The sequence below is a fragment of the Podarcis filfolensis genome (assembly GCF_964270895.1).
Source record: "Podarcis filfolensis genome assembly, chromosome: Z".
NCBI lineage: Eukaryota > Metazoa > Chordata > Lepidosauria > Squamata > Lacertidae > Podarcis > Podarcis filfolensis.
The window spans coordinates 41,294,441-41,312,275 of NC_139617.1; the positions used below are offsets into that span (position 1 = coordinate 41,294,441).

The window sequence follows — 17,835 nt, forward strand, 5'->3', positions numbered from 1 at the left end:
CATATAAGTACCAGTACATATCTCCATCCAGGCAAGCAAGAGACATTCTCATGGTTCAAGGAAACATTCCAGCCAAACAGAAACATGGGAGGAGGACATGGAGCAGGATCAGTTGATTGTGTGACCTGGGGAGAGGAAATGGCCAACTGATTGAATGTCCCTCTTTCTTGGTTGATTGAGTCTGATACCCAGCAGGCTTTGGGATCATTTAGTTTTATTTTGGCAGTGCCAATGCTGTACAATAGGGATGAGGAACCTATAGTCCTCCAGATGTTCCTGGACTACAACTCACATCATTTCTGAGTTTTGGCCATCCTGGCTGGGGTCGATGGGAGTTGGAGTCCAAAAGTATCTGGAAGGAACCAGGTTCCCCATTCCCCTTCTAAGAAGCATCCCCCCTCTCTCCAGAGGGAATTAATCTTCTAGACATTCCTTCATCTCTTCCATACAGTAGGGAATTCACCTTCTTAGAGCAGGGGTGAGGAGGCTGTGGCCCTCCAGGTGTTGCTGGATGGCTACTCCCAGAATCCCTAATCATTGGGCATGTTGTATGCTGCTGTGGTGGGAGCTTGAGTTCAACAACATCTGGAGGGACACAGGTTTCCCACTCTTGAAGGGAGGAACTGGAACCTGGACTGCATCACCAATTGCCTGGCACCAGAAAGCCTCCATACCCACCTATGTACATATCCTCAATAACATTGTAACCTTGTTTGGATTTTAATTGTAAACCACAATGTGGGTCTATCTTGGCAGCAAAGTAAGGTGTACAAAAATGTGGTATATCTACAGTTCCAGACGACAGTAGCTCCTGAATCATTGCTGAATTTGGAATGGGGAAACCTGGGCAGGTCACTCTCCTCAGCCTAGCTTAAGTAAAATAAGAACTCCATGAACTTCTTGGATACAGGAGTGGAATAGAAATGGAACCAATTATCACTAGCCCAAAGCATTCAGAGACCTCTGTATGCTCTGCTCCTTTGTTGAAATCAGGCGCATTGCAGACATAGTCCCCCCCACTGCTTAGGGCTTTCCCCCTATTTATTTTGTGTAGTTCTCTGAACACTGGTATCCCCCAAAATCTGCTGATGCTACATTTTAGGAGCTGCCCAGTTGGTGCTCACCCATTTATTTACTGCATAAGATTTTTATACTGCTTGATTAAAAAAAGAACAACCCTCAAAGATGTGCGGTGCCATTTCTACAAAATCACTGGCACTCAAAACCTGGACATTGGAAATAGAAGGGATGGCAAGGCCAGCCAAAGACAGTTTGGCACCTGAGTCAAACCACAAAATGGTGCAAACACCCCTCGCCAGTGAAGAAGAGGGGAGTGATGACGTACATCAGAAACATGGGGGGGGGGAATAAATAAATAAAGATAAACATGTGGGAATGGGGTGGGAGGAGACCAGCATTGCCTCCTATCCACCAAGAGGTCACTGTAGAGGCGATATTGGGAGCAGGGGCTGCCAAGGAGGCAGCAGATCTGGCCCTCAAGGAATGTGTTGCAGCTGTCACTGGCACCATGGCAGAAGCAGCAGCGGGCAATTTGGCATTCGTTGGAGGCTGGATCTGCCACCTCTGTGGATTCTACTGCTTAAGGTGGCCACCTCACCTTGTCTCATGGGTGGGCTGGCCCTGAGGGATAGGGATGGTGATGTGTAGTATTAGTATGAGCAACTGAGTTCATTATGTTGTTGTTTAGTTGTTTAGTCATGTCCGACTCTTTGTGACCCCATGGACCAGAGCACGCCAGGCACTTCTGTCCTCCATTGCCTCCTGCAGGGCACCAAGAGTTCATTATACTGGCCTTAATGAATCATGAGTGGGGAAGCTTTTTCATTTCAAGGGCCACATTCACTTCTGAGCAACCTTTTAGTGGGCCACATACAGTGGGGGGCATGGCCAGGGGCGAAAGTATATGGGACAATGAATACTTATTTTGCCTTTGTAGAATAGACTAGTTCTACACACACCTCTCTATCATTCCTGCAGGCAAGCAAGAGTTGTCATCAGAGTTCAAAGGTGTATTCCAGCCAGGCAAAAACACTTGTGAAGCCAGGCAAAAATATGTGAAGTATGGCTGAAGAAGGGTGTGGTCTGGGGAGAAACCTGAGTGCCAGGTAAAGGGGCCTGGAGGGCCACGTTTGGGTGAAGTTCCTCACTCTTTCTATAAATTAATGAGTGGCTTAATCTTTAGTTTTGTAGCTAGGTGGGGTAATTTGGGAATGAAGGAAAAATAGATCAACACTTTACTTTCTATTTTGTTCTAGGTGCTGTTATGTGGCATTTTGGACTCCAGAGTTTGAGCAAGATCATTCTGAGCTACTGAAGCACACTGTGAATCAGCTTGTTAGGTGACAAATGGCTGCCCCAGGGTTAGATGCTGGCTTAATGAATGTATTTAGCCTGCTAGCAATCAGTCTTCTCACAGGAGGAAAATAATAAAAAATATAGATGTACACGAAAGACAATAGTCTATGCTGAAAAGCTATACTCCTTGCTCAAAGGTTAATGACTAATCACAAAAACATGAACCAGCAGCAAACACAATGGATTGAGAACAAACAAATCTTCAAACACAGAGAAATTGAAATCATTAAAATGGGGGAGGGGGAGGAAGCCAAAAACATAATTACCAAGTATCAAAGAATTAGATGAAAATATCCCATTTGGAAGGATAAAATTCAATTCAATTGTTTTGACTTTTGCCTTTGCCTATGGCAGTTCTGGGAACCCCTTTTATCCCGAGGGCCATATTCTCTCCTAGACAACATTCCAAGGGCCACACGTCACTGGTGGGTGGGGGTAGAGGCAAAAGTAGGTTGAGCAATGAAGGCAAATTTTTGTACTGTTTTCATACAGTAAGCTACCTGCCCTCCATCCAGGCAAGCAAGCAAGAACACACTCCAGTCAGGCAAAACCCCTCCAGGAGAATGTGAAGCACAACAGGTCAGATGAGGCCTGGGAAGGGAATGTGTTTTGGAGGGGAGAGACCTACGGGCCAGAGGAGGAGACTTGGAGGGCCACATCTGGTCCTCAACCCGAGGCTTCCTATGCGGGGTGCCAACTTGAATAAAATATTGTGGGGGCCCAGGTAAGCCCTGCCTGACATAATCCATCTCATGACACAGTGCACACACGCAATCTGAATGGGAATAACTTTGTGGAGGCCTGGCCCACTCAAATATTTTATTATGGGGACCGAAGCCCCGTGGCCCCTAGGAGTTGGCTTCTATGCTTCCCATACCTGGCATTGGACTTGAACCAGCAGCAACAATCTGTGAAACAAAAGGGCACTGCCAATTCTTGATGTGAGCATTCTATAAACATAGATCTAAAAATGAGGGAGTGCGATCAGTATGATTCAGTAATGCCATAAGGAATATCACCATAAGCTTAATTTCCCCCCCAAAAAACTGCAGAGTCATGCACATATCACTGCTTACTGCATTGTTCTTTCTGCTGAATGTGCCTCTTCTAATTTCCCTTTCCTACGGAATTTATCAGTTTGGGAAAACTAATATATTTTAATTTGTAATCTGTTTGAACTCCCATTTCATTAAGGCTGGCACCTGATTATCAAAACTTCAAGCTGCAAGTCTATGCATGTCAACTCAGAAGGAAATCCTGTCGAATTCAATGGGGCCTGCTCCCAGGTAAGTGAGGATTGCAGCCATAAATCAATGAATCATATACAATCAACAGCGCAAGCTGATCCGTGAATACTCAGAAGCCTCACCAAGTTAAATGGGACATACTGTACTCTCACTCGAGTGCACAAAGGATTGCAACATGAAAGCACAGTCCTATACATATCTACTTAAAAGTAAATTCCACAGAGTTCAATGGGGCTCACTCTCAGATGTATAGGATTGAAATCTTGGGGCCCGTCTGCACTATGATAGCACTGTAAGCAGTCATTGCTTCCCCCACAGAACCCTGGGAAGTGTAGTTTGTCAAAGATGCTGTAAGTTGCCAGGAGGCCCCAGTTTCCCTCTCTCACACAGCTATAATTTTCTGAGTTTCTTGGAAATTGTAGTTTTGTGAAGTGAATCTTGCATGAATCCTGCAAATACACTTGCAGTTATATCGTTGCTATTAATTTAAAAACTCATCATTCAAGAATTCTAAAATAACTAACTAACTAACTTGGGTTGTATCTTATCTCTTTGCCCTATGCACAATTCTGAAGGTGGTCCAAGCAGGAAGAAAGGAAATTTATTCCAGCAGCTTGAAACAGAAGGACATTGTTCTGTTTGCATGTGTGGAAGGTGGTCTCTTGTTGCATGCCAGGCAACCCCTTGGCCCAAAGGTAGCCCACTCAGTGCCTTCCAATTGTCATCATGGGCAGTGGTCAGGGATGATGGGAGTTGGAGTCCAACAATATCTGGCTGTCATTGTGTTGTCTCCAACACTAGTCCTACTCAGAATAGACCCACTGAGTATGACTAACTTATGGCAATTAATTAAAACGGGTCTCCTCTGTGCAGGACAAACGTTGCCTGCAGACTTTTAAGCTGAGAGTCTCAGGTGGGCCACTGAACTAGCTCCAGAGCTTGCCTAGGCAGGACGAGGTAGGGAGGGTGGCTGTGCCTATCGGGAATGGTGGGTGTGCAGTCAGGGAGGCCAACAGAAGGTGGAGCGGGAGCCAATGAGAGGCAGAGCCAGTCTATGATGGTTGTAATAAGGCAAGCAGGTGAGGGCAGGCTGAGGGCAGTGCCCCATTCTCCCTCAAGCCCAGACTCCACTGGGAAGGCGACCCTCATCTTGAGAGACTCTGGGGAGTAGTTGCTAATCGAAATCGCAGACAGCACTGGCCCAAACTGAGTAGATATCCCACTCTTGTCTAATGTAGCTACCCTGCAGAGCTGGCTTGCGCCTCCAACATTGATTTCAGCACCTGGACAGCTCCTAGCGCAAGAGGAACGCGGCCGCCTCGCTGCCTGCCTTTCTTTTCTCGCACAATGAACTTCGCCGCCACTGACGTTGGCGGGACGCCTCCCTGGCGCCCGGTCTAACAAGCAAGCCAGGAACCCGATACGCTCGCAGCAACCCCCCGCTCGCTCGCCCCACACTTTCTCCTCTCCTACGATCAATAGAGCTCATCAACCACCTTCTCTGCTTAGGCTGAAAATGCCTAGATGCCTGGCGCTTTGCTCGTAAGCGTTAGCAACCCGCTCCCGCCAGCCAGCCCAATCCGCCCCTTTTCTGGACACCAAGCCCTTGGGAAGGGGCGTCTCCCCTCCTCTCCCCCTCCCTGCTGATTGATACGGGGCTTGGCTGGGAATCCTTGTAGCGCTGGGTGGAGTAGGCGCCGGTGATTGGCTACCCGGCAGTCAGCTGCCTGGGCTTTTTGTGCGCTCGCGTGTGCGAGTGTGTGTGAGTGTGGAGGGGCGAGGTTCACAAACCGGTTGCTCTTGACGCTTCCATTTCATTTTCTCCAAGGCTGGAGATCTTGGACGGAGGAAGCCCTGGAGGAGGAGGAGGAGCGGGGCAGCCGCAGCTGCTGCCCCGTCTCTGCCTCATCGCCGTTTTCTCTACCCAGCAATAAAGGGAAGAAGCCCCAGAAGCACAAGATTTTCTCCTCCTTCACCCTGCCGGTGCAAAAAAGAAAGAAACAGAGAATGAATAACCCCAGGGCGCCGGCGGATCAGGCAGGCTGAGCCTCGGGAGGGGAAGCCCTTCGTGCCTCCTACGAACAGCCACGGGCGAGACCTGAAAAGGGCCGTTGCGGGAAGTTGAGCCCTTCCTCCAAGGACTGAGCCTCGCCCTCACCTCCATCGCTTGACGGCTCCCTCCCTTTTCCTTCTTCTCCTCCTCTCCTTCTCGCCGAGCCTCGCCCCTGCGTGGCGGCGGCGGCGGCGGCAGCAGCTGCTTAACCGCCTCCTCCTCCTTTTGCTGCCTTCAAGCTCCAGCCGCAGCCAGCCAACCTTCGCCAGGATCGCAGCAGCAGCAGCGGCGGCGGCGGCAACCCAGTGAGCCTCGCTCCCTCCCTCCTCCTCTGGCGCTGGGATGCGTCTTCCTCCTCGCGGCTCGGCTGCCAGCTTGGAGTGCTGCGACGCGCTTGGAGCACTATGGCTCGCTTCGGAGACGACCTACCCAGCCGCTATGGAGGTGGTGGCGGGGGTGGCGGCGGCGGCAGCGGCGGCGGGCCGGTGGTGGGCGGCGGAGGCCGCGGCAGTAGCCGCCAAGGACCCCCGGGCCAGCCCGGCCAGCGACCCCAGGTGTACAAACAATCTAAGGCCCAGCGGGCCCGGACCATGGCAATTTACAACCCCATCCCGGTCAAGCAGAACTGCTTCACTGTCAACCGCTCCCTCTTCATCTTCAGCGAGGACAACGTGATCCGCAAGTATGCCAAGAGGATCACGGAGTGGCCATATCCTTTGCTTGGCGGACGGTGGGGGAGAGTTTGGAGGGAGGCGGTTGGGGTCCGAGACTCCAGTAACGCGCGGGGACCGTCCTCCTCCTCCCGTCCCGTGGCCTGAGCACAGGGTAGGCTGAGGGTGCCTCTGATGAATCTGGACCGCTCACGTGTCGAGGGAATGGGGTTCAGGGACAGTTGCAGGTGTTCTTTCAGGCGTGGTTGTATTGGGGAGGCCGAGGGTCGCATTTCATGTGGTTGGGCGTGCCTGGTCCTCTGGGTGAGCCAAGGCCGGACTCCTCGCCCCCATCCCCCAACTTTACATCAAACTCTTCTTAGACTAGATAAATGATTTTTTTTAAAGTGGGAAGGGGCTTCTCGCTGCAAGCCGCCCCCCTCGCCGTGTGTCTGTATAGATTCCCTGAGACACTTGAGGAAACATGAATGGGGTCTTCCTGTCCCCTAGGGAGAACTAAGAGGTTTGCGGCACAGTGTGCTCTCCTCTCAGTCTCTGGAGTATTTTCTGTCACCTGAAGCGACAGGTTAACCTCCCTAAACGTTGCCACACCTGACTTGATTCACTTTCCTTCTTCATCCCTCTCTCCAGCTGTTTGTGTGGGTGGGTGGGTGGCAGAAATCTGAGGGTGGGGTGCTGGTTTATTGCTGTCTCCTTTAGGATCAAGAAGGCTGATGAAACTTCCCTCTCTCCCCTTCATTTCAAAGCCTTAAGTTGTTACCACCCAAAATAAGTTGGTTCTTGATACCATACATTTATTAGGATTTAAAGAAGTTGGTTCATGTCTCTTAATAAGCCACTGTTTTGAGTAAACTGTGTGTCACACAATATCTGCATTTGGGACAATGCAGTTCAAAGCCTTTCTTGAAAAGACTGGTGTAGCTGTTGATTTTGCTGTGGAGTGTGTGTGTTTTTATATTATGTGGTGTGGCTCTACTTCAGTTTTGCACATTTCACTGTGGCATTGTAGAAGCAGTACCTTTCTTCAGAATTCCTGCATGCTCTTGTTAGTTTTAGCTTGTTCTTTTCATTTGTGTTATATGTCAGGATAATCTCACCAGTGCTGCCAAAGTACTTAGATTCTTGTCCTGATAGTTGGGCTGTGGAAGACTTTCAGGGTGATCATCTCACTAGCTAAGAATATCACCACTGAATTTTTTAAACCAGTTCTGGTATTTGGATTAGATCCATCTTCTTCTTTTTTTAAGAATTGGGCATGTTTCAGTATATTGTCACCAATCGTGAGTTGTAAATTGTTGACATGTTATTGATGTCTGAAGGGGATGCATTTTGGCAAAACTTACATCAAGCCAAAATCCCTAACTGAAGAAAGCTACACAAGTGTGCCTGCCTTCTACTATGTAAATGTGTGTGTACACAATTGTATATGGACAGAGCAAAAGCTTCTGTGTACACACACACATTGTGCCACAGCCAATTAAATTTTACTAAGAGCAGACCCACTGAAAATAATGGACTTAAATTAGTTATGTCCATTAATTTCAATGGATCTGCTCTGAGTATGTTGAAACACTGGATGCAACCTGATGTGTGCTATGTCAGCACATATGGCAAGCAAAATATCTCTGTTTTTACACCATCTGAACCTTTTGCACAAGTAAATAGCCCTTTTTGCTATTTCAGAAGCCCGCTCAATTTTGTATATCAGGCGTGCCCATGTCTGACTTCTATGGAGCTGAAAGGACCACAGTCTGTGCACATTTCCTCTGTCTCTCCACTTGACCTGACTCCAGAGGAGTCCCATCCTAGGAACAAGTCAGACTGTCAGTTCATCTGGCTCATTGAACATGGTTGAACATGGGACCTTCTGCATGTGAAGCAGATGCTGTACCCATTGAGCTATATGGCCCTTTCCTGTGCCTTTCTTCCTTTCATGTTGTAAGCAATTGTGGCCATGGTAGTGGAACTGTCTGTAGCAGAATGAGCAAAAAGGAGGTTCTTCCACCCTGAGCTTAGGGTTAGGTTGCTAAGTAATCCCTCCCTCCCTCCCTCCCTCCCTCCCTCTGTGTGTGTCCAAATATGTATTGGCAGATCTGTACTAGTGTCAGGAGTGTGCTTTCATGGCAGCATTCCCAGGGGGGTCTCCTGTTGTTTTCTTTTTATCTGAAATCATATAGCTAATAATGCTCGCAGAACAGCAACCAGACCTGCCCTTAGCAACATGGCAAGCTGTTCCCCTTCCCAGTTGAAACTGTGTGCATGCAGGGGAAGTATTGACAGGGCAAACAGAATCCACCAGATTGCTGGAAGAGGCGAATTGGAAGGCATCTGTGCTGCAGCCAAGCTTGGGATAAATGTACCTCAAAGAAAAGCCTTGTGGCAATTCAAGTGTTGCATTTCTGCAAGGCTAGATTCTTTCATTGCATGGTGGTGGGGGTGGGGTGCAGAAGCTTATTGGGAACTTCAGAAGCTCTCTAGTAATGCATGGTGACTGTAAGGCAAGCTTCATTTGGAGTGTTTTGGTTGGGGGTGGGTAAGTCTGTTCCAGCACAAGCATCTAGGAGGGCGGGGTGTGTGCTAGTGTGCTGGTGTGCCTACGGCGGTGACTGGTGCAAGGTTTAAATCAAGCCGTCTCTGGTACCCAGGGGAGCTCTCTGTGCTGCTGAAACACTTCCCTGCCATCTGGGCCTTGGCCTAGAATTGGGCATGGATCCAGTGATACACACGCTGCAGAGAAGGGAGGGAGCTCGCTATAGAGGCACAAGGCTACTCTGACATAAATCCTTGCTTGGAAATGAATTAAGATCCATTCTCTATGGTCCCCCCCCCTTTCTTTTAGTCAAGCCCTTCTGCTACAAGGCAGCACAGATTTTGCTTTCTATCCTGGCTTGGCAAGGCTGTTGTTGTGTAGTGATTCAAAACATGATCTGATATGTGCTGGTTCACATTTCAGCAAAACGCAGAACTTGTTGTGTGGCCTTTTTGGACAAGCTGTCTGCTCTTAACTTCAGCTCTTTCCCAGAGAGGATAAGAATAATGCCAGGCTACTTTACATGGTTTGTGCCAGGATTTGGCCAATGAGTTACTTTTAAAGCTGTTTGTCAGCAGAATGGACTCCCTTGGGAGGTGGTGGACTTTCCTTCCTTGGGGGTTTTTAAGCAGAGGTTGGATGGCCACCTGTCATGAATGCTTTAGTTGAGATTCCTGCATTTGCATGGGGTTGGACTAGATGACCCTTGGGGTCCCTTCCAATTCTACAACTCTATGAAAATGGCATTTGAAAGAATTGGATACACATACACATGAGTCCAGTTCTCTTGCATACTTCTGTTGATCAGTTTTTTTCTTTAACTCTTGCTTCCACTCCTTTTGAATATATGATCTTGGCTACAATCATTGCTAATTGCATCGTCTTGGCCTTGGAGCAACACTTACCAGTTGACGACAAGACGCCCATGTCAGAGAGGCTGGTGAGTACCATTTATTTTGTGGGGGAGGGCAATGTTGTCATTCTTACCCTCTTACTTAATTGTATTTATCTGATTCCACTTATGAAGCACTTCCTGTAAAATCTGTGTCTGTTGTTGGCATCTGTCTGTCAGTAAAGGCTTCAGCCATAAGAAATATTATTATTATTATTTATCTACATAGCAAGAACAATCCCATAAATAAAAAGGTTTAAAGCAATAAAAAAGAATAATTTCCCAGTCCTGTATACATGCAGACTAAGACAAAAATCTCCACTTAAATGGCTCATTGGAAAAAAAAGAAGGTCTTCAAAAGGCACCATGCCTGATGTGTAATGGGAGGTAGTTCCAAAGGATCGGTGCCTACTACACTCAAAGTCCAGCATCATGTAGAATCAGGAGTGCCAATTTGGCCCTACGACTGTGGGTGTCCAGGGTCTTGGGTGCCATGCACCCAAGGCTCTGGCACCAAAATTTGTGGGTGCCTTGCACCATCATGGGATTTTTTGTGGGTGTTTGGGCACCCAGAGCCCCAGGGAATCGGCACCAATGTGCAGAGAGGACCTCCTGATGAGATGGTGTTGTGAGTCACAGGGGATACTGCTATCAGATGGCTATGTTCTGCCATCACCATTGGATGCAGTATGCCTCTGAAAGCCAGTTGCTGTGAATCACAAGAGGGGAGCATGGTGTTGTGCTCAAGTCCTGCTTATGGGCTTCCCAAAGAAATCTGGTTGGCCCCTGTGACAACAGGATGCTGGACTAGATGGGCCCCCTTTGGTCTGATCCAACAGGGCTCTTCTTATTTCTTAACCAGATCAATGTTGAAAGCCTTATCCAATGGATAACCTTATGTAATGGAGGATAAGGCTATGTTCTATCTCTACACCCACTGCTGGAGACAGCATGATTCTGAATACTAGTTGCTGTGAACTGCAGTTGGGAGAGCACTGTTGACCTGTTTGCTCGTTTCCCAATGGGACATCTGGAAAAACAGGATACTGGACTAGATGGCCCTTTTGACTGATCCAGCAGAGCTCTTCTTATGTTCTAACTCTTTATTAGCCTACAGAGAGTAAGCAAAGTACAGTGGGAGAATGAGCAACTAACTGGTTATGAAGCCACCAGAGTAAGCATCTGGGGAGAAACAGTCCTAAGATGGAATGCAGGAAGGGTCAGTGTTTTGGGTAAACGTTGGTTGGGGAGCTGCATTGTGAAGTTCAGAGACGTGTGAATTTCAAAGGATGTCAGTGTTTTGGTTCCTGGACTGTTTTGGAAAATGCGAATTTGATTGGTTCACACTCAAATGTGAACGGAATGTCATTCTTCCTCATCCCTATACCAAGGCCACTGGCTGGCTGAGGCTAATGCAAGTGGTGTGGTCCAGGGCAGTGGCGGAGGAAGCCGCTCGGGCGCCTGGGGTGGCGCACCCAGGGGCAGGGTGAGTCGCCCATAGGGGCGAGGCTCACCATGGGGCCTCTGGAGTCTGCCTGCCTCCTCCCACTCAGCCGCCCTACAGCTGGGGGAGAGGCAGCGGGTGGACCGTTTGGTCAGCAGGGAGCCTGTGTACGCCCAAGCCACTGCATCTCATCCCAGGAGAGATGTGTGGCTCAGGTGCGCTGCAGGTCCTGCAGTGAATGCTGCCTGGCATTTTGTCACCTCAGTGGTGACACCCGGGGTGGCCTGCACCCACCACACCCCCTTCCTCTGCCCCTGGTCTAGGGAGGGGTGGGTCTATGTTTGAAGGAAGCACCAATTCTGTTTTCTCAAACAGGGTCACATAGAGGCATTTGATAGTTTTGAACTGCTCATGTGAAGGAGAGAAGAAGGGGGGAGGGGGGGTCTTCTTCTGAAGATGAAATTTGATGGATTTACCATATTCCCTTTAAGAGAAAACAACACTGGGAGCAGCCCACTCACAAAGAAAATAACTTACCAGCAGGCTTTATGGTAATGAGGCAATTATAATATTTCAAATGCAAAGCAGAATGATTTTTGGGATAATCTCTTCATTCTTTATCAGCAGGCAGGGAGGGGGTGGAGGAGAGAAGCAGGCAGCCAGGGGTAGACATTTTCCTTGTTTTTTTAAAGGATGCTTTGGAATGTTTCCGAAGCTCAACCTGAGTGGGTATGGCTGCTCCTAGCACAGGGAGATGAAACCTTGAAACCTCCCTCCTTTGAAACATGTTAAACCTAAAAAAAGAACATTGGGGAATGAAGTAAAAAGCTGAGGGTTTTAGGCTATTCCTTTTGCCTGTTTTTAGATGGTTCATTCCATATTTCACAAGTCAGTTAAGATAACAGTTCCTGGATTTCATCTACTATCCTAATGTGAGAGTGTATCCAGACTGCCATGGGTGAGGGCCCACTCTTCCCGTGGGTAAAAGGTAAAGGTAAAGGACTTCGGGATGGTTAAGTCCTGTCAAAGGCAACAATGAGGTTGCGGTACTCATCTTGCTTCAGGCCGAGAGAGCCGGCGTTTGTCCACAGACAGCTTTCCGGGTCATGTGGCCAGCAGGACTAAACTGCTTCTGGCACTCGGAGGACTGTGACGAGTGCCAGAGTGCATGGAAACGCCGTTTACCTTCCCGCCACAGTGGTACCTATTTATCTATTTGCACTTTACCTTACCTTTTTTCCCATGGGTAGACCAGGTCTGTGGACCAGTTACACCTGGATGGACAGTTACACAAGGCCCTATTGAAGCCCTGGTCTACAGCCCATTGGTCACAATGGGTAGACCAGGTGGCCAAAATTCCCAATGTGTTTCAATTGAGAAAGGGTCTTAGCTCATGGATAGAGCATCCGCTCTGAATGCAGAATGCCGCAGCTTCAATCTCTGGCATCTCCAGGTAGGACTGGGAAATAAGTCCTGCCTGGAACCCTGGGGAGTTACTGTCAACCAGTATAGACAATACTGAGCTAGATGGACCAATTGTCTAATTCAAAATGAGGTAATTTCCTACATTGCTGTGCTCTGTGGCCCATACAAGGGCTCCTTCACATATTGATACTGATCTGGAGGTCTGCACATGGACCACTTCTTTAAAAGTAAACTGATTCACTTGCCTAGCATGAAATTTTAAACCATGTGGTTCCATAAGTTTATCTCTTGGAAGAATGCATTAAAGGTGAAATCTAGGGCTTTTAAAAAAATATCCAAAACCCTTAACTGAGTATATGAGTTACCATCAGTTAGTTGATTATAGCTGTATAAATGTGCATATCATTAGAACAATGTTTTGAAGTGGAATATCATACTTTTAGATGGTGGGCATTAAGAGATGTTGTAGCAGGTAACATCTCAGAAGAAGCATCTCCTACCTGTGATCTTAGAAAAGGCATTCTTCCTTGTATGTGAGAGTTAAGAAAATATGCCTTTTCCAGGTACATGTGTGTGTGTGTGTGTGTGTGTGTGTGTGTATGTATATGTATATATGGGTTGTATTCAAAGTTAATCTTACTCAAAGTAGAGCCATTAAAATATTGGACACGACTAACTTAGGTGAATTAATTTCATTGGGTCTACTCTTGGTAAAACATAGTTGGATGCAACTCTATACATTTTTTGAAGTGTTGCCAAATTAATTGAGGGTGTATGTTTAGCCAGTCATCTGTCATCTGTCTTCTTTATTAATTTATTAATTTTATTAATTTATTAATTTTATATAAAGATGTCTTTCTCACCCATCTGCTGCCACTTAGGGAAGTTACTAACAATTTAAAATCACAGTGCAATAAAAAAAAGTTTAAAAGGGAAAAAAATGAAATTAAATACCTAGCATTTAAAATACACAATCATACAAAATATAGAGGCAAGAAATATAGAAATCTACAAGCGTCTTAAAATGTGACCGCTAGATTGGTTATTTTTTGGTTTGAGACATATTGCTATGGTTGCCTTAACTTAGTTCCCTGAATTATGGTGAAAAATTTCTTATGATTAATAATCATTAGAAAGAAGCATGTTGTTATTAAAACAATTATTAGTTTTTAATAGTAGACTGATAACTATATAAGCCCTCCTCTACAAGCTTTTTTGTTATTTGTAAAAAATCCTACCCTGCCAACAATAAGAAAAAAAAATATCATGGTGGTTAATGTGAAATCAACATTAAAATTATTATTAGTATTGTTATTTATAAAATTTGTATAATGCCCTTCATCTGAATATCTCAGGGTGTTTCACAGCATAATTAGAGTGGCTTGTGAATAACATTCATGAAAGAAATCCCAAATATATCACAAATCAGTAGGTCAGATTAATAGAGCAACATGGCTGGATTACGCATCAGAAAAAGCCTGGAAGAACTGTTGCATATGTATTGGATACAGAATATTGTCAATTTTACAATATTTTGGATGAGAAAAACCATACTGAAAGCCTTGATTTGCCATCTTATTTGCCTGTCTGAAGTAATGAGAATATAAAATCATGATTATGATGAGAATTAAATACGTATCTCAGTCACCTTTCATCAGAAGGTTCCAGGGCAGTATATGAAAGTGTGAAAATAATTCAAGCATATAAATATGATATATTTGGAACAAATGCACATAACAAGCAACAAAACAAAGAGCAGATGAAAACTTATAACAAAAGGAACAAAAGTAATTTTATCCAACGTGTCATTATTTTGAGAGATGGATTCAAGAGCATCATTGAAGCTCCTAATTTGCACCATTAAAGTAAAGCACTCTGCCTGCACTAGAACAAGAAAGGGGGGAAATGCTAAGAAAAAAGGATCTGCAATGAAAATCTTGGGATGAAGGCATTTTAAACACTGCCTGAGCAAACAGGGATGAATGCTTGTTGTCACATAATGACCCTATTAACAAATCAGAATGAGTGTTCAATAAAGGCCAGATATAATCTAACCTGCGTGTGAGCTTTGTGCAACAGATCAGGATGAATGCTCAACAAGTAAGTCATCTGGGAGAGCCCTGAAGGTCCCAGCCCTTCTTAAATCCAGTTGATCCACTATTTGGCACAGAAAGTGAGTAGGAAATGACTTCAATTAGCATATAAAAAGAATCACAAAAGGAGGCTAGAGAGCTTTGGAGATGGAGATGGTTGCCAATGCATTTCAGTAAAACTCTTTCGCAAAAGAAGGCAGTGGTGGCCACCAATTTGGACAACTTTACAAGGTTAAGTCCAGTTGCGGATGACTCTGGGGTTGCGGCGCTCATCTCACTTTACTGGCCGAGGGAGCCGACGTTTGTCCACAGACAGCTTCCGGGTCATGTGGCCAGCATGACTAAGCCGCTTCTGGTGAACCAGAGCAGCGCACGGAAACACTGTTTAGCTTCCTGCCGGAGCGGTACCTATTTATCTACTTGCACTTTGACATGCTTTCGAACTCCTAGGTTGGCAGGAGCTGGGACCGAACAATGGGAGCTCACCCTGTTGCGGGGATCCGAACTGCCAACCTTCTGATCGGCAAGCCCTAGGCTCTGTGGTTTAGATCACAGCGCCACCTGCGTCCCTTTACAAGAGCACGAGACAAATTCATGGGGGGGGGGAAGGTTATCAGGGTCTTCCTGTCATGATGGCTATATTCTGGCTTCACAGAGGCAATATGCCTCTGACTATCAGTTGCTGGAAACCACAGGCGGGGAGAGTGTGCTTATTCCTGCTCCTTCTTGTCAGATTCGTACAGGCATCATCCATTTGGCCATTGTGAAAACAGGATTCTGGACTAGATGGGCCATTGGCCTAATCCAGCACACTCTTCTTATGTTCTTAAAATAAACTTGCTTTAAAAAACAAATCCAATAACCAACCATCAATATAATACTTAGAAATAAACACAACATTATCTAACCATAATATACACAGCTTACAGTTCACTCTTCTGTGTTTATTCAAAAGTAAGCCCCACTGTAGGCAATGCTAGTCCTACTTGGAGTAGAGCTGTAGAAATAGATGCACAAGACTAAGTTAGGTGCCTTGGATTGTATTCAGCTAAATTCTACTCTGAGAAGGGTAGACACTGAAATCGATGGGTCTAAGCTATTGGATTGTATTCAGCTAAATTCTACTCTGAGAAGGGCAGACACTGAAATCGATGGGTCTAAGCTATTTATTCCCTTTAATTTCACTGAATATACTCTGAGTAGAACTAACATTGGGTACTACCCATTAACTTCAAAGGGTAAACTCTGAATTGACCTTAGTTGGGTACAACCTGTTGACGTTAATGGTGTTTACACTTGAGTAAGCAAATACAGTGTTATGGCCTTAGATCAGGCATGGCCAAACTTGGCCCTCCAGCTGTTTTGTGACTACAACTCTCATCATCCCCAGCTAACAGGACCAGTGGTTAGGAATGATGGGAATTGTAGTCCCAAAACAGCTGGAAGGCCAAGTTTGGCCATGCCTGCCTTAGATGCTCAATGTTTAAACAATTCAGTGACTGCTGAATTGTTTAAATGCTGAGTGTTTCAGCTATGTGCACTGTGTATTATGGTTAGATACCTGTTGATATTTTTTCTTATTTTAATAATGGCCAGCTGCTCTGAGACTAGTTTTCCACAAATAAGGAGCTTTAAATTCCCCCCTTTTGTCATATTATGTGTGCTATTTTCTCTTCCACCTTAAGCTTGGAGGATATAATATCTCAGGAAGCCTGTGTCATTATATCTTGATTGAATAGCTTAGTCAGGTCATTAGTGAGTATACCAGGATTTGAAAGTGCCAATTTGTACCCAGGTGAGACCAGCGGCGTAGCAACCGCCTGCAGCACCCCACACACTAAACAACTACTGTGATCCCTCAAGCTCCCCTGCCACCCAGAATCCAAACCCCCAATGCACAGAATCCAAACCCTCAATGTGTCGCAGTACAGACCCCCCATGGCACCCTATGACCTGCCCCCCCACTGGCCTGGTGCGGACCTCTCCTGGCTAGCTACACTACTGGGTGAGACCAAAACAGTTGTTCAGTAGCAACTTCTGCAAAACCTTTATTGATAAAGGTTTAAAGATGGGAGTTTTGTGAGGAAATTACATTTTTCTTATGCCTTTTGGTTTGATGTAAGACCAAATCTGCTTCTTGAACCAATGATACAAGCATAGCATATTTTCAGGTGTGCTTAAGAATTCTGCATCTGGTATATGGTGCCATTAGGGATAGAAGGAGCTGTCATTTTTTGTCTGTTTGTTTCTCTGTTCCTCTCCTTCCAAACCTTACGTTCACTTCTCCACATTCTCACAGCAATTTTGAAAAGTCCTTATTTGTCAACATTTTAGTTCAAACTTCTCCTAATGAGCACACTATTGTGTGCAGTTTTGACTAATATCCATGCTTTACACACAATTTTGACTAATATCCATGTTTTATATGCAATTTTCTGCAGAATGGATGTATTTTTGTATGGCATTCAAATTTATGGAGGGGGAGTAATTTTCAATTTGGGTGTTCCTCTTCTGTCAGCAAAATGTCTTTGGTCCAGTTCTGATGCTGCCCTGTTGACTGATGGTTCCATTCACCCTTGTCCTACAGTAACTCTTGCTAGACTCATCTCTCAGGAAGGGAAAGGATTAATTTGCCAAAGTTGTTTTCTCATCCCCACTCCCAATCTTGAAATCCAGTTCCTCACACTTCTGTAGCATCTTGCACTTGTTGGGCGGGGGCAGCGGGGCAGGTGGGTGGGGATCTTAATGAAAACTTACAAGCCTTTTAGAGTCAAATTCTTTCTAATTTTCATCTGTGGTTTTGACTAATAGACACATTTTATTTTATTTTTGCAAAATAGTTTCCCCTAAAATGATACGCATGCTTCCTCTTAATTTTGGCCCATGTTCTTTGCTTGGAAGATATGCACAACCAAAACCACAAAACTGTAGATTTCAAAGGGTAGCTATACTTTGTTTTGTGTATTGGTTCACAAAGTGGGAATTGATTCCTTCCTCTTTAAAATGCAAACGGTATGGAAATTTCTCCCCCATCCCTACTCCCAGTGGCATCCTGCTTGCTTGCGCATGCTGCCCATCCCCTCTAGACCAGAGAAAAGATTGGA

At 45.8% G+C, this 17,835-nt stretch overlaps 1 protein-coding gene across 10 annotated transcripts in view; it reads left to right on the forward strand.

Annotated features, from left to right (window-relative positions):
- Positions 1–5,843: 5,843 nt before the first annotated feature.
- Positions 5,844–17,835, forward strand: part of CACNA1B (calcium voltage-gated channel subunit alpha1 B) — a 328,172-nt gene continuing 316,180 nt past the window's right edge. For 5 of the 10 annotated variants that reach the window (XM_083597106.1, XM_083597109.1, XM_083597110.1 and 2 more), the window contains exons 1-2: positions 5,878–6,384; positions 9,711–9,817. In XM_083597106.1, coding sequence (XP_083453232.1) covers positions 6,081–6,384; positions 9,711–9,817 — 411 coding nt within the window. In that variant the 5' untranslated portion in view covers positions 5,878–6,080. Of the gene's footprint in view, positions 6,385–9,710; positions 9,818–17,835 lie in introns of all 10 variants that reach the window. The other 5 variants (XM_083597112.1, XM_083597115.1, XM_083597108.1 and 2 more) reach the window with 3 other exon arrangements.